General features: G+C 38.8%; 1 protein-coding gene across 2 annotated transcripts; it reads left to right on the forward strand.

The window, feature by feature from the left end:
* The first annotated feature begins 49 nt into the window (after window positions 1-49).
* On the forward strand, window positions 50-27,614 carry Mansc1 (MANSC domain containing 1). Of its 2 annotated transcripts, none has more exons than XM_077798749.1 (4): window positions 50-83; window positions 11,464-11,785; window positions 16,227-16,367; window positions 26,042-27,614. In XM_077798749.1, the coding sequence occupies exons 2-4, from the start codon at window positions 11,563-11,565 to the stop codon at window positions 26,971-26,973; spliced, it is 1,296 nt and encodes a 431-aa protein (XP_077654875.1). In that variant the 5' UTR covers window positions 50-83; window positions 11,464-11,562; the 3' UTR covers window positions 26,974-27,614. The 2 variants fall into 2 exon arrangements, with proteins under 2 accessions (XP_077654875.1, XP_077654874.1); XM_077798748.1 differs by lacking the exon at window positions 50-83 and adding an exon at window positions 5,271-5,395.

The raw sequence follows: 27,614 nt of genomic DNA on the forward strand, positions 1-27,614 counted from the left end.
CCCGGCCTAGAATGGTGCCTCCTTAAAGGGCCCGGCCACCTCTAAGAGCCTGACCGCCTCAAAGCTAGAACTGGCCTAAAAGGGTAAGCCCTTTCCTATTGTAAAGATGCGTCGCCTTTAAGCACCACCCACACATTGAGCATTCTCACACCCATATACTAGAACGACTTTTCAAAATAGGTATTTTGAAGTCTGTTTTACAAATGGAGAAAGAATGGTGCTACATAAACCTAGGATGCAAATCCTCAACCGTCCGGATGGAAAGCTTTGAAAACTGGGAGTTTGGAAGTGGAAAATCACACACACACACACACACACACACACACACACAAATATATATATAAAAAGAGAGGGTGAAGGAAATAACTGGAAATGAGATGAAAATAACAAATTGAAAATGCTGATCACCTAATTAGTGTGAGTGTGCATCTTCAAAGGTAAGTAAATGATCCTACATCATAGACACTCTCTGGGCGTCTTGACAATTACCAGGTTACTCTGGAACTCGAAACAGGTGAGCAAGAAATGCAAGTAATGCAAAATGGCAGATTTGGCGGTTCGAGGATGTAAACTAGCAATGCCATGCCATCAAGGAGTTGGGTGCCCTAGGATTCTCAGGACTTTGCAACTTATTTTATACTGTTTCCTTCAAGAAATTACAAGCCAATACCTTGAGATTTTATTTGCATAAATACTATTTCAGGAATGTTGAATTGACTAAACGATGTTTAAGTCTACTCCACTATATCACAGGTGTGTCCCCTATTTTACCTCATTTAGTTTTAATGAAATTTGATTTCATAATGTTAAGAACTGTCTGATTTCAAACTTGGTGCTCTTTCCTCTAATTTGTTTGCAATGAGAAAATTGCAAACAAATGTTAAGTTCCGTGTTCTAAGAGAATATGAAGATAGAACTAAAAACTGCCTGAGATCAGAATAGGCTCCTAAAAGGTGGTGAACCTATATTCTTGAGGTTCACATAAGCCTCAAGGGATAAGGGATTAGGAAGGACTCACTAAGCAGGTAAACCATTTCCTCTTGGAGAGCCCTTTGCTAGCCTTCCAGATCTGCCCTCCTTAAGAGTGAGAGAGGAGATAAAAGGGGAGTGGAATAAAGACTCATTCTAGTTCTTGTCCCCTCTCTTCCACATCAAAGTGTGTTTGTTTTGTGTCCCATACTCAACCCATAGTGACATTATGATGTTGTTAATGCTTCCCTTTGGGTGACTATTTCATTTTAAAAGAGAGGTTCTGTCCCATCTCCTGATGAATGGAGAAATAAAATTGGTACATGCATATAGTGCAATATTATTTGGCCAAAAAAGGGGAGTAAGTGCTAATAAATTCTTTTACATTGATAAGCCTTTTTTCAATCAGCATCATGTTTTCAAGTTTTATCACAGAAGCCCATATGTTGGACTGGGGATGTAGCTCAGTGGCAGGGTTCTAGATCCTGGGTTCCATCCCCAGCGCTGGAATGGGGGGGGGGAAGCCATATTGCCACATATTGTAATTCCATTTACATGACAGGTCCAGAAGAGGCATTACAGGTATAGAATAGATCTGTGGTGGCCTAAAGCTGAAAAGGAAGCTGAGGGGGATAAAGGGAGTGATTACTAATGGGATATGGGGGCTTCTTTCTGAAGATGTGGGAAATGTTCTAAAATTTTTTGTGATGGTGGTTATACAACTATTTTAAAAACCACCGATATGTACACTTTAAATGGGTGGATTGTGTGTTATGTAAATTTATCTCCATAATGTTCTATTCAGAAAAAGGATATCTGAAAATGTAATGCCCTTGTTGACTAACTCAATATTTACAGGAGGCTGCAATGTGCTGGGGGCTTGTTAGAGTCTAAGAGATCCAATAAACCCCAGGCCCTGTCCTTAGGAAACTTATATCCTGGTGGCAAGAAAATGAAATGAGTGTTTTTATAAGGATTCTAATGGTGGAATTTTATAGAAGTAGGAAACATTTGGGATTGATGCCTTTTAGCACCCCTAAAATCACTTCCACATGAGTAGCAAGTTGTGTTTGTTATTGTATGTGCGATAATGAACAACTGAACAGTCTTTTCAAGTTAATAAAGTACTTTCATATATATATTAGCCTCATGTGACCTGCCTATAAAGTAGAAACTACTTCCTTAATTTTACAGAGAAGTGATCTAGGTCACACAACTAATTAGTGAAAAAACCAGGACTCAAATTTTCTAAGACTTTTTCAAATTAACTACCTGGCAGTCCCATCCATCGGGTCTCCCAAGCCAGAAATCTGTTTACCTTTACCACTACCCCAACCAGTCGCTAAGTCCTGGAAAGCCTGTCTCTTCTATATCTGTACCCTTTGAGGGGCTCATCAATTCTTCCATTTTCTGGAAGACACAAGGACTCTGACCTCACCTCCTTCAGTACATTCTCCATGGGCAGGAAGAGAGAAATTTCCAGAATATTAATTGTTTTTTTCTGATTAATATTCTCTGTTCCTCTCTGTATATAGGCAATGTTCATGCCAGGTGGACTGAATTTCTAAATAGTCGTGCTTTTTCCATCTGGACTAGTTAGCCTTTTCCTCCCAATCTAGCTAAGTGAATTTCATCCTAAGGAATGTTAAACCTAAAAAGATTTAACCTAGGTATCCCTTTCTGAAAGGCCCACCTCTGAACTTCCATGGTTAGCAGCTTCCATCAAAACATTTATTCTTTCCATAACCACTGGTTTTCTTGTCTGTCTCTACTGAATTACAAACATCTTGAAGGTAGAGCTCATGTCTTATTGTTCTTCAATTTTCCTTACAGGCACTTAATCATGTTTTCTTTCTTTTTATTTTTTATTTGTTGGAATTATAGAAGGACAGTATGGCTTTTTAAAATTTATTTATTCTAATTTGTTATACATGACAGCAAATGCATTTCAATTTATAGTACACATATGGAATACAAATTTTTATTTCTCTGGTTGTATACAAAGTAGAGTCACACCATTCCTGGTTCAAAAATGTGTCATTTTGGAGGTATGTCTGGGGGTGGGAGTGAGGGGAACAGTGATTTAGTAACAAACTTCTACAATCTATGCACATTTTCCATTGTTTGGCAACAAATATATTTTAGTTAAATATTTACTGAGGGGCTGCAGTAGGGGCTCTAGAGGTAGAGCATTTGCCTGGCATGTGTGAGGCCCTGGGTTCAATCCTCAGCACCACATATAAATAAATAAATACATGTACCTAGGGTAATGATGTCCATCTCATTCCACCCATGCTCCCTTCCTCCCCAACAGCATATCCTTGTTTTATTTTATTTTTATGTGGTACTGAGGATTGAACCCAGTGCCTCACACGTGCCAGGCAAGCACTCTGCCACTGAGCTAGAGCCCCAGCTCTTAATCATGTTTTCTGAATAAAATACTTTTTAAAAATGCCTTTACATAGATGGGACTTCTAAGCTCTCAAGAGAAGAGGATTAATAATCTTCAAGCAATGAGGCAACAATGGATATGGTTTCTAGTTTAAACACCTGTTTCATATGAATAAAAAATCTTCCTTAATCATTATTTTTGTCCTTTGTTCACTGTTGTCACTTCAACAAAAACAGTTCATTGTATCAAAATACTAATCTGAATTTTTTTTTTTTTAATTTTTGGTACTGGGAATTGAAACAAAGGGTGCTCTACCACTGAGCTATATCTCTACCCCTTTTTATTTTTCATTTTGAGACAGGGTGTTGCTAAGTGGCGTAGGGCCTCAAAAAACTGTTGAGGCTGGCCTTGAACTTGGGATCCTCCTATCTCAATCTCACCAGTCCCTGAGATTACAGGAGTGCTCCACCATGCCTGGATAATCTGACATTTCTAATGATGGAAAGGTCTACTAGGATGGACTTACACAACAGCCCCAACAACAGAGATAAATGCACAAATGCATCAATCAATCCCTTACTGTATAAGGACAGTAACTTCGGTGGAAAATCACTCTGGAGTTTACTTTTCTTTGGTAACCCTTTGAAACCACAATGTGGCAACATTATTTTAAGTGGAGAGTAGGTCATCCTCTGAATACAGCTAGTCCAGTCAGTTTCACAGACTATTGTTGACAAATTTTCTGACAATATATACCTCCTATAGCTATTGGTTAAAACTAGGGTGTAGCTGTTGGCTGTATAAGCCTACATTGCATAATGTTTCAGGTTCCATAGCTCTTTCACACCAAAGTAAATATATTGTCAAAGGTTAAACCTTTTGGCAGAGTATGTCAGTGGTTAAAAAATATGTCATTTGGGAGATATATCTGGGGGTGGGAGTGAGGGGAGAAGTGATTTAGTAACAAACTTATGTGCAATCTATGCACATTTTCCATTTTTTGGCAACAAGTTAAATATTTACTGAGATATTGCAGTAGTGGCTCAGTGGTAGAGCACTTGCCTGGCATGTGTGAGGCCCTGGATTGAATCCTCAGCACTACATATAAATAAATAAATAATATAAAAGATCCATTGACAGCTAAGAAATATTTTTTTTTTTAAATTTACTGAGCACCTATTACATACCAAGTACTAAGCTAAGTGTTAGGGATACAATTTTAACTATAACATGTTGTTTTCAACATCATTATTAGCCACACCTAAAAACAGTAAATCTTGCAGAAAATCGCATGCTTTCCTCCAGGTTTGCAGGGCACATAATATTTAACTCAAGAATTGTCGAATCTAATTGAAGACTCTCCATTATCCAATTATGGAAATACGATCTTCATGACTATATTCCAAATAAGATGCACTGTACATTTCCAAACATCAACAAACTGCTCTCAGTGGTTGTCTCTGGGACGAGGGACTAGGAGATTGGGACAGTGGAGCTGCGAGAGGGGGGCATTTACGTTTGAGTTTTTTCCCTTGTGCTTTGGTGCGCGCTGGGCCTCACAGAGGCGAGAAGGCACAGCTGCCGACCCTCGGGCTGCCTGCAGTCTCGCCCACGCCTCCCCTGCAGCGCTCACAGCCCGGGGCAGGCCGGGTGGAGCGAGCTGGGTGAGGATGCCTGAGAATGCGGGCTCATTCCGGGGCTCCGCACTGGGTGCTTGCAGTCTCCGCGGCTAATGGGTACACAGTTCTTGCCTATGCCACTTGGTTGAACGTTGCTGGGAAGCAGCTCCGGGTTGCAGGGCAGGAACGTGCCCTTCCCCGGCGGCAAACTTTCGGTCGTGCAACGGAAGCAGGAACTTGCTAACCACAAAACCCGGCGGGCGGTTGCTGGAGCTGCGGAGCATCCCCCCCACCCCCCACCCCGCAGTCCTCGCCTAGACCTCCGGCGCGGATTCGCTGGTACTTTATGCGGGCGCATCGGATCTGTCTTTGCTTTCAAAGGGGAACTGGGACCCCCGGGTCCTCTCGCCACCAGGTAAAGGTGTTTTCGTCCTCCTCTCTCGACTGGCCCCTAGAAGCGTCGCTACCTGCAGAAAGAGGAGCTCTGTTCCTTTCCCAGGGCCGAGTTCCTCCACTCACACCGAAGATTTTTGTGTCACTGCAGTATCCCAAAGGGGATTGCCAGGCAGGGTCAGAAGCACCTGCCTTAAATGGCACCAGCTCAGCACTGTTATCAGAGGGAGAGGCGGAAGAATAGTTCAGTGAGCAACATACCTTTCTTCAAAGGAAGGGAAATTTCCCCATGTTTTCTTATATGGTATATTTCCATTTTCCTACCTTCCTAATCGTACAATTGTACTGATTGTGCAGGTGCTTCTGTAGTTCTAAGCATTCTGATAAATTAGAGTATGCTGTGAGTAAAATGATTTCCAATATTTCAAATAGTCATGTACAAATAAATCTTAGTGATCCATAAGCTGGAGTAAAGGCTCATGTACTTTCTCTCTCCTGCCTTAACCTTCCCCCCATCTGCCAGCCGAACAGCTTGACCTTTAAGGCCAAAATAATAATGGGCTAGAAAGTAATCAGTTGGAGTTGTAGCTCAGTGGTAGTGTTTGCCTAGCAAGCACAGGCCCCTGGGTTCTATTCCCAGCACCACAAAAATAAATGGATAATCAAATAGACAAAAAGAGGGAGGCAGAGGCAGAGCACAGCTTCATTTTTTTTTTTTTTAGCTTCTTTAATGAGATAAGCTCTTTAGAACTTCTTGCAGTGCAGGTGCTATAAAGATGCTGCATAAAGAGAACCCTCCTGTCCCATCTCTCATAGTTCAGGTTTCTCAGCAGGGAAGAGACTAATTAGAATCCAGTTGAGAGTAAGATATTTGCCTGTCTTTTTCTAGTTTCCTTTGGGATAGAAAACAGGCATGTAGACTGTAGCAGCATAATAAGTAACTAGTGCCAAGATTTTTAACCTGAGGAATCCATGATACTCAAAGAGTCTGTGAATAGAATTCAGGAATCTATGAACTAAGGTGAAAAAATGTGTTATTTCACTAACCTCTAAGTGAAAGGTAGCATTTCCTTCAAGAGGAATATAGGCAAAAGCCACAGTAGTAATAACAGTAGCTATGATTTGCCACCCGTAGGTATCAGACTTTTTCATGTATGTTACTTGTTGCATGTATCTCAAAATATTATTTTTTATATATTTTATTTTCTTGTTGTAATTGAACACAATACCTATTTTTATTAAATTATTTCATGTGGTGCTGAGGATCGAACCCAGGGCCTCACATGTGCTAGGTGAGCACTGTACTGCTGAGCCACAACCCAAGCCTCAAAATATAAATTATGGCAGTTATGGGGCTGGGTTTGTGGCTCATCGGTAAAGCATTCATTTGCTCAGCAGCTTCGAGGCCCTGGGTTAGATCCTCAGCACCAGATAAAAATAAATAAAAATAAAGGCATTGTGTCCAACTACAACTAAAAATAAAGATTTGTTTAAAATTATGGCAGTTATTAGATGTACCAGTTATCATTTAATTGGTTAATAAAGAAGTACATAGCCGGGCGCTGTGGCTCATGTGAGGCTGAAACAGGAGGGTTGCAAGTTCAAAGCCAGCCTCAGCAAAAGTAAAGCATTAAGCAACTCAGTGAGACCATGTGTCTAAATAAAGTACAAAATGGAGCTAGGGAGGTGGCTCAGTGGTTGAGTACCCCTGAGTTCAATCCCCAGTTTAAAAAAAAAAAAAGTATCAGTAGTAGTGGTAGTACATATATGCCAGACATAGTGACACACACCTGTCATCCCAGCTACTTGGGAGCCTGAGTCAGGAGACTTGTAAGTTCAAAGTCAAGCTGGGCAATTTAGCAAGGCCCTGTGTCCAAAAAAAAAAGGCTGAGGCAGTGATGCGGTGGTAGAGCATCCCTGAATTCGGTCCCTAGTACCACACACACACAGCAGCACATATATATCACACAATGTCGGGTTTTTTATTCTAACTGCAAATGGGAATAATAAGGGGATCTATCTCATTAGGATTCTTGTAAGGATTAAAGACATACGTGTAAAGTGCTTAGCATGGAGACTGGCATGTGAGAAACCATATTACCATTTTATTATATACAGAAGTTGAACATAATAGCAAAGGAGGTATTAGACTTGTGTTCTATTCCTATAGACTGATTTTATTTTTTTAACCTTTTTAAAATATATTTATTTTTTAGTTGTAGGTGGACACACAATATCTTTATTTCATTTTTATGGGGTGCTGAGGATTGAATCCAGTGCCTCACATGTGCTAGGCGAGCACTCTACAACTGAGCCACAACCCTAGCCCTATTTTTTTAACCTCTTTTGTATTTTTTTTTTTACTAAAGTTTATACCTCACATGGGTTTACTCTACATGTTTTATAATTCTACCATGTTTTTTAATTAATTGATTTATTTCTCAAGTATTTTTCTAATAGGTTAGACTTTTTATTGCAAGAACATAAGCATGAAAAAATAGAGACATGAGTAGATGCAGGCTAATTTTTTTCCTGCATAAGTGAGTCTGAAGTATGAAGGGTAATATGGAATCTTCTCAGATTTTGTTCCACCATCCTTACCATCTTAACCTTTCTTCTGGTTGAGGTGAGAAGTTCTATCTGTTTTGATGGATATGCAGTGAAATGTATCCACCATTGTAATATCATACAAAATACTTTCACTGCCTTAAAAATCTACTGTGCTCCACTCATCCATTCCTCTTTTCTTTCTGGAAAGCACTGTCTCTTTAGCTTGGCTTTTCAAGAATGTCACATAGTTGGAATCACATCAATTCAGACTGGCTTCTTCTTTTACTAAGCAATATGATTTGATCATTTCCTTTTGTTGCTGAATAATATTCCATGGTATAGTTGTATCTCATTTTGTTGATTCATTCACCTATTAATGAACAGTTTGTGTCCAGTTTGGGAAAAATTATGAATAAAGCTACTATAAGCATTCTTGTGCAGGTTTTTGTATGGATACAGTTTTTAACACATTTGGGTAAATATATAATAGGACAATTGCTTAATTGTTTGGTAAAACTATATTTAGCTTTGTAAAAAACTACCTGAATTTTTCCAAAATTATTATACCATTTTGCATTCTTATAAGCAATGAATAAAAGTTCTTATTGCTCCATATCATTGACAGTATTTGCTATCATCACTTTTTGGATTTTAGACATTCTTATATGTGTGTAGTGGTATCTCATTTGAATTTGCAATTCCCTAATGACACGTGACGTTGAGCACCTTATGCTTATTTGTCATCTATGTATCTTTGGTGAGGTCTATGGAAATCTCCTGCCCATTTTTTAGGGTTTTTTCCCCATTATTATTGAGTTTTAATTGTTCTTTGTAAATTTTGGATACCAGTCCTTTATCAGATATGTTTTCAAATAGTTTTTCCAAGCATATGTTTGTCTTTTCATTCCTTTAACAATGTCTGTTATATAGAAAAAGGTTTTAATTTTTTAAATTTATTTTTTAGTTATAGGTAGACACAATATCATGAAGATTTTTTTTCTTTTTATGTGGTGCTGAGGATTGAACCCAGTGCCTCACACATGTTAGGCAAGCGCTGTACCTCTGATCCACAACCCCAGCCTCAAGGTTTTAATTTTAATGAAACCCAACATTGATTTTTTTTTCTTTTATGGATTGTGCTTTTGGTATTGTATCTGAAAACTCATCCTTTAGTCTGAGGTCACAAAGATTTTTCTCTTATGTTATCCTCTCAGAATTTTATGGTTTTGTGTTTTACATTTGAGTTAATGATCCATTTTGAGTTAGTTTTAGTACAAGATATAAGGTTGTGTCAAGAGTTATCTTTTGCACATGGATAGTCAGTGATTCCAGCACCATTTTTGAAAAGACTACCTCCATTGAATTGACTTTGCTCCATTATCAAGGATAAGTTGCCTGGATTAGTGTTTGTCTCCTTCTGGGCTTGCTATTCCATTTCATTGATCTATTTTCCTATTCTTTTTCGAGTACCACACTTTTTTGATTACTATAATTTTTTTTTTTTTTAGTACCAAGGATTGAACTGAGGGTGCTTTACCACTGTACTACATCACCAGTCCGTTTCTTTTTTATTTTGAGGTCTTGCTAAGTTGCTGAGGGTCTTACTAAGTTTCTAGGGCTAGCCTCAAACTTGAGCTTCTCCAGCCTTCGCCTCCCAAGTTGATGGGATTACAGTGTGCACTACTGTGCTCAGCTACTATAGCTTTATAATAAATATTGAAGTCAGATAGTGTTGGTTCTCCAGCCTTATTGTTCTTCAGTATTGTGTTGGCTAGTCTAGGTCTTTTTGCACTTCTATGTGAACTTTAAAATCAGTTTGTCGGTATCCACAAACTTTTTTGCTGGGATTTTGATTGAGGATGTATTGAATCTATAGATCAAGTTGGGAAAAACTGACATCTTAACAGTGTTGAGGCTAGGGATATAGCTCAGTTGGTAAGGTTCAATTCCCAGCACTACAAAAAAAAAATTGCATTATTGGGCTGTGGTTGTGGCTCAGCGGTAGAGCACTTACCTAGCATATGCAAGGCCCTGGGTTCGATCCTCAGAACCACATAAGAATAAATAAAGTTAAAATATTGTGTTCAATTCCTTATAAAAAATAAGTATTTTAAAAAATAATGTAAGATCTTCCTATTCTTGAACACAGACTTTCTCTCCATTTACTTAGATCTTCTTTGATTTCTTTCATCAATATTTTATAGAAACATTTTAAAGACTATTTAAAAAAATTTTTTTTAGATATTGATGAACCTTTATTTTATTCATTTATTTATATGTGGTGCTGAGAATCGAACCCAGTGCTTCACACATGCTAGGCAAATGCTTTACCACTGAGCCACCACCCTAGCCCTTAAAGACTATTTTGATAAGTATTTTTTAATGTAACTGGCTTCCTTAGTAATCCTATATATTTCATCTTATGCTTTTTAAAATGTGTATCTCAGGATAGTTCCTAACCTTCCTTAAACTATCAAAGGAATTTGTGACCAAAAAAGGTTAAAAAGAAGCAGTAATTCTGTGCTAAAGCTATCATTCAGTCAACATTTGTAGTCTGGAAATATGGGAGTAGGTGAGTGAGTGTATAATAATATTATCTTGTCAGTTTAACGTTTATTTTTCCTGAAAAAATCGGCTTTTCCAATGGAGTTGGCATTATACATAGTGTAACTTGTATTTTGGGGGGGTGCCAATAAGTCTTTTCCATAAATTTTCCCTCAAATGAACCAGAATATTCCCTCTACTGACCAGATACTCCCTAGATTTAGATTATTAGATTTATCTGCCTCCATTCCAATATATAAAGAGAGGCAACAGTAAGAAAATCTTCCTCTACTTCCTCATTTACAATGTTTTGTTTTTTAGTAGGGCATGTGGCTCATGTCTGCAATCCTAGTAATTCCAGAGGCTGAGGCAGGAGGTTTGCAAGTTTGAGGCCAGTCTGGGCAATTAGTGAGACCCTGTCTCAAAATAAAAAACATCAAGGGCTGGTGATGTAGCTCAGAGGTAGAGCACCCCTGGGCTTCGTCCTCAGTGCTGCAAAAGAAAATGTGTGTGTGGTGGGGGGATGCTCTTTTGCAGGGCTGCTATAGGATTAAAGAGTGTGATATATGCAAATTGTTTAGCACGATGTCCCCCATCCAGTAGATGATTTTAAAATCATGTTATTGCTGAGAAAGGAAGTGTGCTCAAACCTAGTATCACTTTTTCTTCAGTAACTAGAAATTTTGTGTTCTCTCTCCTCCTAGTTAGGAGAGGCAAGAAGAACTAGAACTCAAGACTTCTACTTATACCTCTTCATTGGTACTGTCAGCTTTTAATCATCAACAGGATAGTATTTGTGTTTGCGCTTACTCGTTATTTGCCAAGTTTCTAATGAGTGTTCATCTCAAATATATTAAGGGTGAAATAAACAAAACATACTTGTTTCTGTCTGTTCTTCTCTAGGTTGTATGTGGGTCATTTTCATTAATTGAAATACTTTTTCCTTGGTTTGTAAAGGAAACAAAACTGATTGATGACTTTCTATTTTTGTTCTAGAGAGAAGTTCTATCATTTGTGCAAGCTTTCTGAAGCAAACTGAGATCACAGAAAGAGTCATCTTAACCTTTGAAGACCAAGACTAAAGTGAAATTTAAAATGTTCTTCAGGGAAGAACGAAGCTTGACCTACACTTTGGTGATAATTTGTTTCCTGACTTTACGGCTGTCCGCCAGCCAGAATTGCCTCACCAAAAGTCTAGAAGATGTTGTCATTGACATTCAATCATCTCTTTCTAAGGGAATCAGAGGCAATGAGCCCACATATACAATAACTCAGGAAGACTGCATTAATTCTTGCTGTTCAACAAAAAACATAACAGGTAAATAACATGGCAACCCTTTATTCCATGTTTTAATAAGCATCTGGTATATGTGACATAATCATCAGGTAGATGTGACTGAATAATTTTTTTAATATTTATTTTTTAGCTGTAGTTGGACACAATACCTTTATTTTATTTATTTTATGTGGTGCTGAGGATCGAACCCAGAGCCTTGCACATGCTAGGTGAACGCTCTACCACTGAGCCACAATCCCAGCCCTGGAACTGAATAATTTATACCAGTGATTCTCAATGGGGAAGAAAGGTGGGTGATAAAATCACTGAGGAATTTTCCACAAGTGTGCCTTCCCCTCCTCTAAGCTGTGTTAACTTTACTGATGAATTTGTGTGTACATCCCTCAGGTGATTGGGTAGACAAGAGTTTGAGAATCACTGGTGTTTTATTCTAACAGGCCTTGTTTGGCCTGTTGAAAACAAAAATTGTATTTAAATGCTTAGTTGCCATCATCATGAAGTACTGGGATACAGCGTGATGTTACAAGAATATGTAAACAGAACAAAGGAGTTGAGATGAAAATTAAAGGTCCTAAGCTCTGGGGGTAGTGGTGTGTGCAGCTTGGGAGGCTGAGACAGGAGGATTGTGAGTTTGAAGCCAGCCTCAGGAACTTAGCAAGACCCTGTGTCAAAATTAATTAATTAATTAATTAATTAATTAAGAGAGAGAGAGAGAGAGAGAGAGAGAGAGAGAATTTTTTTAATATTTATTTTTCAGTTCTCTGAAATTTAAAAAAAATTAAAAATTTTTTTAAAATTTTAAAAAATTTAAAAAATTAAAAAAAATAAATTTTTTTTTAATATTTATTTTTCAGTTCTCGGCGGACACATCTTTGTTTGTATGCGGTGCTGAGGATCGAACCCGGGCTGCACGCATACCAGGCGTGCACGCTACCACTTGAGCCACATCCCCAGCCCCTTGTGTCAAAATTTAAAAGAAGGGGCTGGGGTTGTGGCTCAGTGGTAGCGCACTTGCCTGGTGTGTATGAGGCACTGGGTTCGATTCTCAGCACCACATATAAATAAATAAAATAAAGATCTATCAACAATTAAAAACCACATTTAAAAAAAGGGCTGAGGATGTGGTTCAGTGGTTAAGTGCCCTTGGGTTTAATTCCCAGTATTAAAAAAAAAAAAGTCAAAGTCGTAACTCATTCCATTAGATTTAAAATCTAATCAGAATTTGACTTTTAAGTGGAAGCACAAAACCTTCACTTTATGGGCCTCCCGGAGCTGGCACAACACAGAATGAAGCCACTGACTACTAGGTAATTGCAGCTTCTAGGACTCTGCAGAGGCAGGGAGTTATTTAGGGACCATGCACATGACACAGAAGGAAACTGAGTCTGATATGTTTGAACAATGCCTTTATATACTTTAGACTTAACATCTGCAACCTGAAAAGAGAACTATATATCTAAACAGTGGTTGTTTTTCAGTTTTTCTTATGTCTTGTCCTAGTTCTCTCAATGAAAAGACAACTACATTTGTTGAGCACCTAATACCTCTCTAAGTGATGTAGACAAAACAGTGAATAAGATGGACAAGGTCTTGCCATTAAGGAACCTAGAAGAGCTAGTGAATCCTGGACCAGTGTTTCTTGACTTATTAGCCAACCAAAGTATATGTTCACTCTTGAATTTTTACTTGTTTTTCTTTCTATAATGATTATAGTATAATAAGGAATATGTATGTAGTCTTTATCCCTGGTTCCTGGCAAAGAGCTCCTAAAAACCTTTGGAATTTCCTGAGTGATATGAGCACACATCTTTTGTTATTTATAACCCTTTTAACCATACCTGAATTTGTGCTAATGAAGCTACTCTTGACAGCTCCCTAGATTGCTTCTAGATAAGTGCTAATTGCCAGAAAGGCCACTTCATCAGAATCTTGGAAATTTCAAGCCTCCCACCCCACCTCACCCACCCATCCAGGAAAGGCCTAGAGATTGATTGAATCACATTGGCCAATAATTTAATCATGTAATAAAACCTCCAGGGGCTGGGGTTGTGGCTCCGTGGTGGAGTGCTCGCCTCACACTGTGAGACCCTGGGTTCGATCCTCAGCACCACATAAAAATAAATAAACAAAATAAAGATATTATGGCCATGTATAATTAAAAAAAAATTAAAAAATAAATAAAATAAAACCTCCATATAGCCCCCTATGTATGATTTGGGGGAGTTTCCAGGTTGGCGAACACATCCATGTGCTAGGAGGGTAGTACATGCCATTTCCATAAAAACAGAGGATACTATATTCGGGACCCTTCCAAACATCATCCTGTATGCCTCTATCCAGAGATTTATTTATCTTTCTGTTTAGCATGCATAAGACCCCCTGGGTTCAATCCTCAACACACCAAAAAAAAAATCATTTTTATCTTTTTAACAACTATAATGGTAAATATAGCATTTACCTGAGTCAATACCATGAGTCATACTAGGAAATTATCAAATTTGAAGGGTAGGGTTTTGGCAGCCCCTGAATTTGTACCTAGACAGGTGGTCCTGTAATATGGAGGCCCAATGTTTGCTACTGGCTTCTGAAGTGAGGGCAGTCTTGTGGGACTGAGCCCTTAAACCCTGGAGTCGGATGCCAATTCTAGGTATTTGAGTCAGAATTGAATTGAATTATTGGGTATCCAGTTTTGTCAGAGAATTAGAGAACTGGTGTGGATGATACTGTATTCTTGGTGTCAGTAGGAAAAACCCCTTCAGGGATCTCTAACTAAGCAGTGTGCTTTTGGATACTGTATATGACAGAATTTTAAATTCTTACTTTTTTTTAATGTTGATAAAAACATTTATGTGAAGTAGAAAGAAACATAACCTGCAAACAGGACTGAATGCTCTCAGTGTGGGTATTTCCTGGCACTCTAGGGAACTGCATTTCTCCTCAATTCTAAGAAACGAGGGTTTGCTGTTTTTAGTTTACCAGCACAAGTGCTATTACCACTTACTATAAGCAAAGGTACCTGTGGGATATCAGTTCATGGATCTCAAACTTTTCCCTCACTTATTAAGCAATGTTTTTTTTTTTAACTGTTTACGGTTCAAAAGACACTTTGATAATTGGCTGATAGCCATGTACTCTAAAAAATGCACATAAACACAAAGGACCCCAAATTTTGCAGTTTATGGCTTCTTTATTTTACCTAAGTGCCAAAAAGAATGTACTGCAGATAACACATTTTTGAGAAATGAAAAGCAGGAATCTCTCTTATTCCCTAAGTAGTGAAGAAATTATGATAAAACCCTTGCAGAAGCTAAAAATCTTCATTCTCACCTAGAGATCCGGGTTGATCCCTAGCCATTTGCTGGTCTAGAAGAAGTGGTAAAAATGATAAGGGAAATAAGGAAAGCCAGAAGAATGATATTTGTTTGGATATGAGGTGTCATCCAAAAGCTCCTGTTAATGCAAGACTATTCAGAAGTCAAATGATTGGATTATGAGAGCTATAACCTAATTAGTCCATCCTAGATTGAATGGACAGACTGGGTGTAACTATAGGCAGGTGGGGCTTGGCTGGATGGGACAGATTGCCCTGGGAGGGTTTATCTTCCCTGCATCGGCTTAGCCTTCTCTCTCTGCTTTTTCTCTGCCATGAACCAAGTAGCTTTCTTCATCCATGCCCTTATGCCATGATGTTCTGCCTTACTTTGGGTCCAAAGTAATGATTCTGGCCCACCATGAACAAAAACCCCTGAAACCATGAGCCAAAATAAACTTTTCCTCAACTAAGTTGTCCTTGGTCACAGCAATGAAAAGCTGACTAACATAATCTGATAAAAATAATCCTCCTGTAGTCCCAGGAGGATTGCTTGTGGCCAAGCATTCCCCAGGGAACCGAGCCTGGGAAACCCAGCAAGATCCTGTTTCCTTAAAAAAATTAATAAATAAAAAGATGAACTTTGTATTCCATGTACTACTTGAATCCTTTGTGAAAAGAGGCATCGTATTTATGATGACTAATTTACTCACTCCACCCTGACCCAGTTTATACATGTCTTGCAATAGAAGAGATACATGAAATTACTAGAGTTTGAGCCATTTCTTAATGTCCAGCCAGTTGGAAGTCGTGTAATGACTGCAAAATTAGCACTTCGATGCATATTTTAACAAATGGAAGGTTTATTTCTAAGGAATTAAATGTACCATTAAGAACTGGTTTTGTCCCCCCCCCAAAAAAAAAAAAAAAAAAAAGAAGAACCTTAACTCAGATTTATAAACCCAACAAGGTTTAAAATTGCTTTACACAACTAAACTAAGAAAAAGGAAATGATTCAGTGGCCAACAGGCAAGTAAACAAACCGGACAAAGGTGTTTATATTGGACTCCAAAATAAGTGAAGCTCTTCCTTCTTGCCCTGCTCTTGAGAAAGTCTATTTCAAAATTATGCTTATAAAACCTTTCCTTGCAGGGGAAAAAGCATGTAACTTGATGATCTTCGACACCCGAAAAACAGCCAAACAACCCAACTGCTACCTGTTTTTCTGTCCCAGTGAGGAAGCCTGTCCACTAAAACCTGCAAAGGGACTTATGAGTTACAGGATAATCAGAGGTAACAAAAGCATGTTTCTTTTTCTTTTGTGATTGGAATCAAGGATATGGTTTCTTTTCTTTCTTTTTTTTTTTTTAAGAGAGAGAGAGAGGAGAGAGAGAGAGAGAGAGAGAGAATTTTTTAATATTTATTTATTTATTTAGTTCTCGGCGGACACAACATCTTTGTTGGTATGTGGTGCTGAGGATCGAACCCGGGCCGCACGCATGCCAGGCGAGCGCGCTACCGCTTGAGCCACATCCCCAGCCCAAGGATATGGTTTCTATGGAAGATTTTTTACTAGAATCTAAATAAACTACCAAAAGGGTTCACATGTATTTCACTTAGGGAAATTCAATTTATTAAGCCAAAATTTGTTTTCCAATGAAAGACCTGTAAGTGATAATATTTTGTTTTGTTTTTACATTTATATGATAAAAGGTACACAGATCGCTCATGAAAGTCTTTTTTTTTTTTTTAATTAATCCAGGTTTACTCTACCGCTAAGCCATATCCCTTCCCCTTTTTAATTTTTTCTTTTGAGGCAGGGTCTCACCAAGTTACCTAAGCTGATCACAAACTTGTGATCCTCCTGCCTCAGTTCCAGGTAGCTAGGATTTTAAATGTATGGCACCCAGACTTTTTTTTTTTTTGCTTTTGTGTGTGTGTGTCTTTGTATGTATGTGTGTGTGTTACTGGGGATTGAACTCAGGGCCTTGTGCATGTGAGGGAAGCACTCTACCACCTGAGCTCTATTCCCAGCCTTGGTTTTTGTTTTTAAGTTCTTTAAAACAGTATGAACGACACTGGAAGTACACAAGTCTCTGGGGCAACTATTATTAAAAGGTTAAGATCTATATAAATATATAAACTTTTAGTATATCTTTATTAAGTTTTCATTATTTTATAATCATATTATCTGAAATAAAATTCACTGGATTTTGTTATCTAGAACTAGAGGGACATTCAATCAAGAAATATTCACTAAACATCTACTATGTGCTAGATTCTAGGCAAAGCACTTGTGAAATTTACATATTAGTTTAGAATGTAAAAAGTGATCAGCTAATAAAATGGATGATTACTTAGATACGTCTTTCTGGGATTTTGGCATGTTAAGTTTTTCAGGATGAAATGCTTTCTGTATCAAATTTTCTTTAAGTTTTAGAAGTGTTTTTTAAATCATACCCTTGATTATTAATATTCTATTTATTCAATAAATAACATTATTTAGCATCTCCTGTGTGCCAAGCACTTTTTTATTTTGGTGCTATCAGGGATTGAACTCAGGGACGTTCAACCACTGAGCCACATCCCCAGCTTTTTTTTTTTTTCTTCCTAAGTTGCTTAGGGCCTGTCTAAATTGCTGAGCCTGGCTTGAACTTGCAATTCTCCTACCTTAGCTTCCTGAGCTGCTGGGATTATGGGAATCTGCCATCATGTCCAGTGTGCCAAGCATTTTTTTACACCCTAAGTAAACAACACTAACCATGAAAAAGAAAGTTATCACTTCTGAAATTTAGGGGAAAGAGATAATAACCAGAATAAACAAATAATCAAGAAAAATATATGGAGAGAGGAGGGGAGGGAAGGAGAAGTTCTGGGGAACAAAATTGACCAAATGGTATGCCTGTACAAGAATATAACAACAAATTCCACTATTATGGGTGACTATAGTGCACAAATAATATATATACATATATATATTTATATGAAGAAAAATATAAATGTATAATCATAAATGCCTTGCAGAGACTTTGGATTGGATAATGTAATAGATAATCACTGAGTGGACCCTCTTAATCAGGTGATCAGAGAACGCATCCATGAAGAGGTAACCCCTAAACTAAGATTTGAACATGCAAGTAGAAGGGAGAATACCTTCCAGTCCCTGATCCCCAGACAGAATGGTCTTGGAACGTCTGAAGAACAAACATCTTATCCCAGCAGGCAGACACAAGATGAGCTGTGCAGAGAGTGATATGCAAAAAGGCAGGAACCCAGATCACATAAAGCTTTGCAAGCCAGAGGAGGGGGTTTTTATTCTACCAAATGTTAGAAAGTTGTTGGAAGTTAATTAGGAATGTCTCCTGGTGTTTTAAAGGTGATTTCTCAATGCTTATTGTGACTGCTCTCTCAGGAAAAGAACAATATAAAGACTGATGAGGGGAGAGTGAGATTTAGACGAAGACAATGGTGTTGGGGACCAGGGAGGTGGTAGAGGAGATGGAAGGAGGAGTGGACATAGAAGCTGTTCCTGAGATGGAGTTGACGAGACTTGCTGATGGCATGAATGTCAGGGACCAGGACTAGGAAAGTGAAAGAGTTGAGTCCTACTTTTGAACTTGAGCATCTAAATGGATGGAGACACTACTTAGGCAAAATTTTAGAACAGTTTTAAGGTTGAGAGGTGGAGTGGAATCAAGGGTTTCTCTCTTGCCTGCGTTAAGTGTGAGGTTCTTTATTTGTTGTTGAGGAGGGTACCTGGGATTGTCCTCGGGGACACTCAACCACTGAGACACATCCCCAGCCCTATTTTGTATTTTATTTAGAGATAGGGTCTTACTGAGTTGCTTAGCACCTCACCATTGCCGAGGCTGGCTTTGAACTTGCAATCCTCCTGTCTCAGCCTCCTGAGCTGCTGGGATTACTGGCATGAGCCACCATTCCTAGTTAAGTATAAGGTTCTTTGGGGAATGATACTGCTCCTGATACAGCCTGGGTGATGGCATCACTTTGTCTCCCAAGTGAGCCTGTGTTTAAGTTTTGTTCATGAGCAAGGAAACCTGCTATATCAATTATTCCTTTAATCATGAGAATGCAGCATGGATTCTTTGTATAAATAATAATCTGTTTCTGGAATATGGTAGAAATTATAGTTGAGTTTGTTTTTTAATGTTTATAATACTTCTGCCAGGTGCACAGTTTGGGAGCTTGAGACAGGAGGATCACGAGTTCAAAGCCAGCTTCAGCCATGGCAAGGTGCTAAGCAACTGAGTAAGACCCTTGTCCAAATAAAATACAAAATAGGGATGGGGATATGGCTCAGTGGTCAAGTGCCCCTGAGTTCAATCCCTGGTACAAAAAAAAAGTTTATAATACTTCTATAATATTGTTGATTTTACAATGCACTACGAAAGAGGAAATATGTGATAAAGATCCTCATCAGTGGGAAAGGAAGGAAAGGAAGCTTGGCATGCTTATAAGTGTTCTGGGGGCAAGTGTGAGACGATGAAGTGGAATTAGAATCAAACCATTCTTGTGTCAGCCACCAGGGGGCAACATCAGTCCAGAGCAGATTGATAGACATTTAGGGGCAAAGTGGCACCAATCCTACCATGCAAAGAACTGTTTATATATACAGTGTGTGTACAAGTTATGTCCTTAATTCTATTTATGAATATACCTATGTTGATAGATCAAGAGTACCCCATTAAAAACAAATTACTGGACTGGGGTTGTGGCTCAGTGGTAGAGCGCTTGCCTTGAATGTGTGAGGCCCTGAATTCGATCCTCAGCACCACATAAAAATAAATAAATAACGATATTGTGTCCAACTACAACTAAAAAATATTTTTTAAAAAATGACTAGCATGATCCTGTAATTCCAGCTACTCAGGAAGCTGAGGCAGGAAGATTGCAAGTTTAAGGCTGGCCTGGGCAATTTAGCAAGACCGCGTCCCAAAAACAAACAAAAAAACAAAAAAAGGAAGGGGCGGGAAGGAGGGGCTAAGGTATGGCTCCGTAGGAGAGTGCTTGCCAAGCATGTGTGAGGCACTGGGTTTGATCCTCAGCACCACATAAAAATAAATAAAATAAAGGTATCATGTCCATCTGCAAAATAAATAAATTAAAATAAATAAATTAAAGAGTGGGGTGTAGCTCAGTGGCAGAATGCTTATCTAGCGTTCATGATGCCCTGAGTTCAGTCCCCAGTATGACCAAAATAAATAATGAAATATCAGTTTGGGGACATATTGAACAAGAGGATATGTTTGTATTTTTAAAAATTATCTCTTGGCCAGGCAACTGGCACACATCTGTAATCTCCGCAGCTGGGGAGTCTGAGGCAGGAGGATCACAAATTCAAAGCCAGCCTCAGCAAAATGTGAGATGCTAAGCAACTCAGTGAGACCCTATCTCTAAATAAATATTAAAAAGGGACAGGGGGCTGGGGTTATGGCTCAGAGGTAGAGCACTAGCCTAGCATGTGCAAGGCCCTGAGTTCGATCCTCAGCACCACATAAATAATAAATAAATAAAATAAAGGTATTGGGTCCAACTATAACTAAAAAATAAATATTCTTTTAAAAAATGGTGGAGGGGCTGGGGTATAACTCAGTGGTTAAGTGCCCTGGGTTCAATTCCTGGTACCAAAAAAGAAAAAATTATCTGTCTCCTATTTGAGGTAAAATTCAATGTAGATATATATTTAATGGTTCATATCTGGAAGTACTCTTATTTCCTATATTCAATTGACAAATATTTACAGACTGAAAATTTGAAAGATGACAGTGGACTTTGTTCATTCTATAAACCCATCACAGTTTGGTTTATTTAATCTTTTTTTTTTAAAGAGAGAGTGAGAGAGGAGAGAGAGGAGAGAGAGGAGAGAGAGAGAGAGAGAGAGAGAGAGAGAGAGAGAGAGAGGGGGGGGGGGAGAGAATTTTTTTAATGTTTATTTTTTAGTTCTTGGCAGACACAACATCTTTGTTGGTATGTGGTGCTGAGGATTGAACCCGGGCCGCACGCATGCCAGGCTAGCGCACTACCGCTTGAGCCACATCCCCAGCCCCTATTTGATCTTTTTTTATAGTTTTAAGGTATGTAATTTCTACCCAGGACTGGAAGAATAGAATTCAGAAATAAAACAGATTGGAACTCTGCTCAGCTAATCTCCATTAGCTAATCTCCATAAAGTAGTCGCTCTTTGTTTGTGAAGGGGAGGCTGTACTGGAGATTGAACCCAATGGTATTCTATCACTGAGCTATATCCCCAATCCCTTTTTTATTTTATTTTGAGACAGTGTTTTGCTAAGTTGCCAAGACTGGTCTCAGACTTATGATCCTCCTACCTCAGCCTCCTGAGTCATTGGGATGACAGGCAGTCCTTCATTATTATGTTTTTTAATGTTTTCAGTTGTTGAGGGACATAATACCTTTATTTTGCTTATTTAGGGTTTTTTTTAAGTGGTGCTGGGGATTGAACCCAGTGCCTCATGCATGCTAAGCAAGTACTCTGCCACTGAGCCACAATCCCAGCCCCCAGTCCTTCATTTTTTGACTCAGCGAAGTCTATTGGAAAATGAAACTCAAAAGAGTTGAGAGCAGAGGGCTGTTTCTCAGCTCCTTCTATGGTTTATCTCTGCGACTGAGAGAAAGTGCCACGCCTCAGTGCAAACACCAGTGGAAGAGGTAAATGGAGCAGGTGTGGAGATCCCTTTGGGCTTCTAGGAACTTTGCCAATACAAGGATCTTTTTTTTTTTTTTTTTTTTTTTTTTTTTTAGTTGTAGATGGACACATGCCTTTATTTTGGTTATTTATTTTTATGTGGTACTGAGGATCGAACCTAGGGCTTCACACATGCTAGGCAAGTGCTCTACCACTGAGCCACAACCCCAGCCCTCCAATACAAGAATCTTATCAAGAAATGGGACTATTTGTCTTTTTGGTGTTAAGATTTGAGTTCTTTATGTGTCCTAGCGATTAGTGCTCTATCTGATGTGTGTGTGGTAAAAATTTGTTTCCAAATTGTAGGCTCTCTGTTCACCTCACTAATTGTTTCTTTTGCTGAGAAGCAGCTTTTTAGTTTGAATCCATCTCATTTATTGCTTCTTGGTTTTAATTCTTGCACTATAGGAGTCTTATTAAGGAAGTTGAGGCCTAAACCAACATGATGGAAATTTGGGCCTACTTTTTCTTCCATTAGGAGAAAGGTCTCTGGTTTAATTCCTAGGTCCTTGATCTACTTTGAGTTGAGTTTTGTACATGGTGAGAGTTAGAGGTTTAATTTCATTTTGTTACATGTGGATTTCCAGTTTTCCCAGCACCATTTGTTGAAGAGGCTATCTTTTCTACAATGTATGTTTTTGGCACCTTTGTCTAATATAAGATAATTGTAATTATGTAGGTTAGTCTCTGTGTCCTCTCTCTCTCTCTCTCTCTCTCTCTCTCTATATATATATATATATATATATATAAATGTTCAGCATCTCTAGCAATTAAAGAAATGCAAATCAAAACTGCTCTAAGATTTTTATCTCACTCCAGTCAGAATGACAGTTATTAAAAATACAAACAACAATAAGTGTTGGCAAGGATGTGGGGGAAAGGCACACTCAGACATTATTGGTGGGACTGCAAATAGGTGCAGCCAATATGGAAAGCAGTATGGAGAATCCTTAGAAAACTGGGAATGGAACAGCCATTTGACCCAGCTATCCCCTTCTCTGTCTATACTCAAAGGACTTAAAAACAGCATACTACAGGGACACAGCCACATCATTGATGTGTTGTTTATAGATACACAACTTACAATAGCTAAATTGTGGAACCAATCTAGATGCCCTTCAATAGATGAATGGATAAAGAAAATGTGTATATATACACAATTGAATATTATTTAGCATTAAAAGAGAATAAAATCATGGCATTTGCAGGTAAATGGATGGAGTTGGAGAATATAATCCTAAGTACATTTAGCCAATCCCCCCCCCCAAAAAAAAAAACAAATGTCAAAAGATTTCTCTGATTTATGGATGCTGGTTCGTAATGTGGTTGGGGGTGGGGCATGGGAGGATGCGATGAATACTAGATAAGGCAAAGGAGAGGGAGGGAAAGGGGGTAGGAAAAGTTGGTGGAATGGATGGACATCATTACCCTAAGTACATGTATGAAGACACGAAATGTGTGACTCTACTTTGTGTACAACCAGAGATGAAAAATTGTGCTCTATATGTGTGATATGAATTGTAAAGCATTATGCTGCCATATATAACAAATTAAAATTTAAAAAAATAAATATAAAATATATAAAATTTAAAAAAGAAGAAATGGGACTAAGCTGAGCAAGGTGGTGCACACCTGTGATCCCAGCTGGTTGGGGGGCTAAGGCAGGAGGATCTTGAGTTCAAAGCCAGCCTCAGCAACTTAGCAAGGCCCTAAGCAACTCAACAAGACCTTGTCTCTAAAATATTTAAAAGGGCTGGGGATGTGGCTCAGTGGTTAAGTACCCTGGGTTCAATTCCTGGTACCAAAAAAACCCCAAAAAAACGTATTACATATTACTTTAGGAAAAGGCCTTGGCTTTCCTTTATTTCTGAATTTGCATGCTTGATAAAGAAAAGACTATTTCAATCATTCTTGTTAATGGCTTTATTTGCCTTGTGATATCACACACATTAGAGCGTATTTACCTATATAGTTTCTCTTTTTTTCCCCCTCAAGCTTTAAAATGAAACTTGTTGTGTCGTTATCTTTTTTTTTTAGCATTGAAGGTCAAACTCAAGGCCCTGTGCATGCTAGGCAAGTGCTCTACCATTGAGCTACTCCCATCAAGTCTTTTTTTTTTTTTTTGAGAATTTTAATATTTATTTTTTAGTTTTCGGCGGACACAACATCTTTGTTTGTATGTGGTGCTGAGGATCGAACCCGGGCCGCGCGCTACCGCTTGAGCCACATCCCAGTCCCTTTTTTTTTTTTAATATTTTTTTTTAGTTGTAATTGGACAGAGTACCTTTTATTTATTTATTTTTATTGCTGAGAATTGAACCCAGTGCCTCACATGTGCTAGGCGAACATTCTACTGCTGAGCCACAGCACCAGCCCAAGTCTTTTTTTTTTTTAATACCTGAATTCTCTCTAAAGATACAGGTAGTTTTCTGATGTTGAAGTTATGAATGTGAACATGACCTGTACTAAAAATGCTCCTATTCTGCATTGTTAGAGGAAAAAGGAAATTCAGGCATCCAGATTCTACTTTAGAGTACTATATCCTAGAAGCAGGTGTCTGCCAATGTTTTCTATGAAGGTTTGACTATTTTAGACTTTTAAGGCCAATATTTTAAGCAGTGTGGGGCATACATGATCTCTTGTACCTATTCACCTTTGTCCTCATATATAAAAGCAGCCATAGATAGATAACATATAAACAAATATATGTGTGTACCAGTAAATCTTTATTTATGAATACTAAAATTTGAATGTTGTATAATTCATGTGTTACAAAATATTATTCTTGTTTTGCTTTTTTCCAACCATTTGAAAAATGTAAAAACCATTCTTGGTTTATAAGCCATACAACAACAGGCATCAGGCCAGACTTGGCCATTGATCCATAGTTTGCTGTCCCTGTCCTACATAGATTGATAAATGATAGCTCTGAAGGGCCACCTAGGGGTATGAGGCTTAGAGAGTAGCCACAGGATATTACAAGTATGAAGTTGCCCCTGGATCTGTTAGGACACAGGGGGAGGACTATTTTAAAAACTGAGATGGATGGGATTTGAGGGAGAAGGGAGTCAACCAATAAAAGCCAGGAAATTCCTCAGCTTCTTTCCTTGTGTTTTCTGCAATTCTGATCTAAGCAAAATGACTAGCCAAGTAGCAGAGTAATTCAGACGATCATTTGCTGCCCTTGATTACCTGAACAAGCTTTTCTGGTTTGAGCTGTGATAGATGGTGTGTGTGATCAAGAGCCAGAGTCTAAGCTTTCTCCAGCAGGAACACATCTGAGGCTGGTTCTTCCTCCACAGAAATCAGGACCATGAGGTTTTCTGCTCTTCTGATTGTCAGTATGTCTGTACCATCCTCCTCCTAACCTAAGACATTGATTATAATGTTCTAAGCTTTGAGAGTCAAAATTAAATCTCCCAGGTAGCCTTCCTCCTGAGTACAGTGCTGGAACTGTGCACCCCTGGTGTTTGCTTGAGAAATGTGATCAACCTTCTGCTGCTGCCTTGGTTCAGTGTGCTGAGACCAGATCCAGCCCTCTCCTCCTTCCTGTTAAAGGACATCACAGGAATCACAGTTCAGTTCTTCCCTGCTGAACCCATCACCTCACTTTCCCACCGCTCCTACGTAGCCTTTCTTGCCTGCCCTGTGCCCATGCTATGAAATCTGTCCTAATAATTACTTGTCATCTGAGTCCCAGTTGATATGTCCTGCAGGAGCTCATGCTTCACAGCAGCCTCCTCCCTGCTTGCTAGTCCTCAATTTGCTCCTGTCACCTTGGCCCAGCTCTCTGCCCTTGCCCCAGCCTCATCTTCATAACCATCCCCATCTTCCTAACCCTTGTTGCCCATGCCAAGCTCCTCTTAGCCCCCTGCTTTACTGCTCCTATCTTTTTCTTAATTTACCTGAAGTGCCTCCAGACATTTCTTCTGTTCCATCAGAGTAGAAATAAACCACAGCATCGGGCAGAGAGGCAGTATCATCAGATTCTGATTTAGCAACTTGTATTTTTCCTTTTTGTACATATTTCAGTGGAATATCAAGTATCAGGGCCAAGGGTGTAGCTCATGGTAGACTGCTTGCTTCTTAGCACACCAGGCCCTGCATTCAGTCTCCAATTTAAAAAAGAAAAATCAAGTATCGGTTATCAGTTGGAAGATAAGTTTAAACAAGCTGTTGTGTCATATTTTTTAAGCCACCCTAGCATGGACATATTTAAGTCTCCTTTTGTTTACATTTTCAGATTTTCCATCTCTAACCAGAACTGATTTGCCACACCAAAAGTTAGCACAAGAAGATGATCTCTTCCATGGCCAGTCTTCACAAGCGGTCACTCCCACTCTCCCTCCTCTGACAGGTAATTTGAAGCCTACTGATCTCTTATGGAGAGATGCACTTTCTCAGAAGTCTGGATCCCCCGGTCAATTGCAGAAACTATTCAAGACTGATCAAACGACTACACGGGTCTCTGTTTATAAAGAGAATGTCCATTCTCAGAATTCACCGTTTTCCTCAGAACTAGAAATAGCTCATCCACTGCCTAAAAATGCAGCTACCTTCCCAGCTCCAGGGGCTGCTGCTGCTTCTCTGCCTGACACCTCTGTTCCTCTGAAACCTGCAGTTCTTCTACCGACCAGTACTTCAGTGAGACCCTCTGCGACTTTCCAACCATGGGTGGTCACCACAGCTCCACCTGTAACCACTGTCACCTCTCAGCAGACCAGAGCCCCCATTTCTACCGTTTTTACACATGCCATGGTTACACCTCAAGTTAAAACTACAGTAGCGGTTCCAATTACCATCTTTCAAGCATCTACAGACTTGACAGGCACCTCAGAAACTGTACCCTTTAGAGAAATGCTGACTTCAAACATAAGGTCTGGGCATAAATCTGCTACATTTTCTTTGTCAGATGTGGAGTCTTCTGCTACAAATAAAACTGCTTTTCAGGACAATGGGAAGGCCAGCGTAGGTGGTTCATCACTAAGCAGAGTTCCAGAAAGCCCATATAGCCTTCCATTTGAAAAGTGGCTCCTCATGGGTACCCTGCTCTTTGGTGTTCTGTTCCTGGTGATAGGCCTCATCATCTTGGGCAGGATGCTCTCAGAATCCCTCCGCAGGAAACGGTACTCAAGACTTGATTACTTGATCAATGGAATCTACGTTGACATCTAAAGGCAAAAGTAGCTATCTCTTGATTATTTAGTAATTGGAAGCCAAATGCAGTGAATTTCTGCTGACTTGCTGGTCTCAATAGGAGATTGTATTCTGAATACTAGAAAATGTCCCTTACCAATTTCTTTTTGCTTGTTTTTTTTTTTTTTTTTTGAGAAGGAGGGAGAAAAGAAACCAAATTAGCTAATTTGAATGATCTGTCTCTAAAATACTGACTGAAAATAAAGCTCTACCTAAAGTAATAAAGTGTGATTGCCATATAAATTGGGAAATTCAGCTGGCTTTTTGCAAGGAATAAAGGTTAGGATGTCTAGATTCCAATTTGTTAATATTTCTGGTTCCAGATAAAGTCGACTGTTTATGATATTAGTTTTAATGGATTTGATTTTCTTTTTATATGAATTCCAATAAAACTTATTCCAGGTGTATTTCCTTCCAATTAAATATTTGAATAAATCTTTTGTTACTCGGTAATGTTCTCGTAAGTGACATGTCCAGCTGGATAACTTTCAGTTTATTCCCACCAGCAATATGATGAAATGATGAAAATATGTGTTCCAAGTTAAAATGACAAATCCTTCTTTTCCCGTCAAGGAGCAAAGAGGTTCCTCTGGGAAACTTTTAGCAGAATATCAGCCTAT

The sequence above is a fragment of the Urocitellus parryii genome, chromosome 5, assembly GCF_045843805.1.
Source record: "Urocitellus parryii isolate mUroPar1 chromosome 5, mUroPar1.hap1, whole genome shotgun sequence".
NCBI lineage: Eukaryota > Metazoa > Chordata > Mammalia > Rodentia > Sciuridae > Urocitellus > Urocitellus parryii.